Consider the following 1,276-nt stretch of genomic DNA (forward strand, 5'->3'; position numbering starts at 1 on the left):
AGAGCAGAGTTAAAGGAGAATAACAGTATTAGAAAGAAAAAGGAAGACAGTGAGAAATAGAAATAGAAGAACAGTAGAGTGAGGAAAGAACCAAAGAGTGAGTTGCGGGGACAGGTAGTAGAGGATTTACTTACTGAGCATTGTTGTGCTCACCCCGTTGTTCTTCTCTGTTTTGCAGGAAATAGGAGCAACGGTCGGATGGACGTCGAGGAGCGAAGAGTATTGGCACCACTGTCTACCAGTCATGATATTTTGTATTAATTAGAAAGTTTTTAAATACATAGTCTTTTGTATTTGTAAAGAATTATATTTTATGAGTAAAGAAAAATTTGAGCCCACTATCTTTCGTATGATATACATCTTTATATTTTACATAGTATGAACTATAAGAATAGTAGTTGAGAGTAAGTGTGACAGGTAACTCTTCATAGCAATTACAGTCTCATCCAACCCCACCGACCGAGCCAGATCAACCATCTATGGAAGAGTTGGATGAAGTACAGATACATTCGGATGACCCCAAGAGAAAGACACACATAGGGTACCACCTCAAGCCCAAGATAAGAGAGAAGCTGATAGAATTCCTCAAACAGAACCAAGACTATTTCGCCTGGTCCCAAGCCGACATGACCGGAGTCAGTCCGAAAATAATGGTCCACCAGCTCAAGGTAGACCTAGATCACCCACCAGTGAAACAGAAGAGAAGGAAATTTGTAGTAGAGCGTAACCGAATTGTCAACGAAGAGGTTGAGAAGCTCCTGAGCAATGGTATGATCAAAGAGGTCCACTACCCCGAATGACTGGCGAATGTTGTGGTCGTAAAGAAAAAGAACGGGAAATAGAGAGTGTGCATTGAATTCACAGACATAAACAAAGCCTGCCTCAAGGATTCCTTTCCTCTCCCACATATCGACATAATGGTCGATGCGACTGCAGGTCACGAGCTCCTTAGTTTCATGGACGCTTTCTCAGGGTACAACCAGATCTTGATACACCCGAACGACCAAGAGAAGACAGCATTCATCACGGAAAGGGGAACCTATTGCTGTAAGGTGATGCCATTAGGCCTGAAGAACGTCGGGGCCACCTACCAGCGGCTCGTTAACAAGATGTTCGCTGAGTACCTCGGAGACACCATGGAGGTATACATCGACGACATGCTTGTCAAGTCACTGATGGCCGAACAGCACCTCGACCACCTCAGCCAGGCATTCACCATCCTTATGAAGTACAACATGAAGCTAAATCCAGCAAAGTGCTCATTCGGGGTCTCGTC

At 44.0% G+C, this 1,276-nt stretch overlaps 1 protein-coding gene across 1 annotated transcript in view; it reads left to right on the forward strand.

The window, feature by feature from the left end:
- LOC116137047 overlaps positions 1-402 on the forward strand; it is a 2,464-nt gene extending 2,062 nt beyond the window's left edge. Inside the window, exon 2 of the mRNA XM_031422733.1 lies at positions 378-402. Coding sequence (XP_031278593.1) covers positions 378-402 — 25 coding nt within the window. The remainder of the gene's footprint in view (positions 1-377) is intronic.
- The last annotated feature ends 874 nt before the right edge of the window (positions 403-1,276 follow it).

Source organism: Pistacia vera, unplaced genomic scaffold, assembly GCF_008641045.1.
Source record: "Pistacia vera cultivar Batoury unplaced genomic scaffold, PisVer_v2 Contig320, whole genome shotgun sequence".
Lineage (NCBI taxonomy): Eukaryota > Viridiplantae > Streptophyta > Magnoliopsida > Sapindales > Anacardiaceae > Pistacia > Pistacia vera.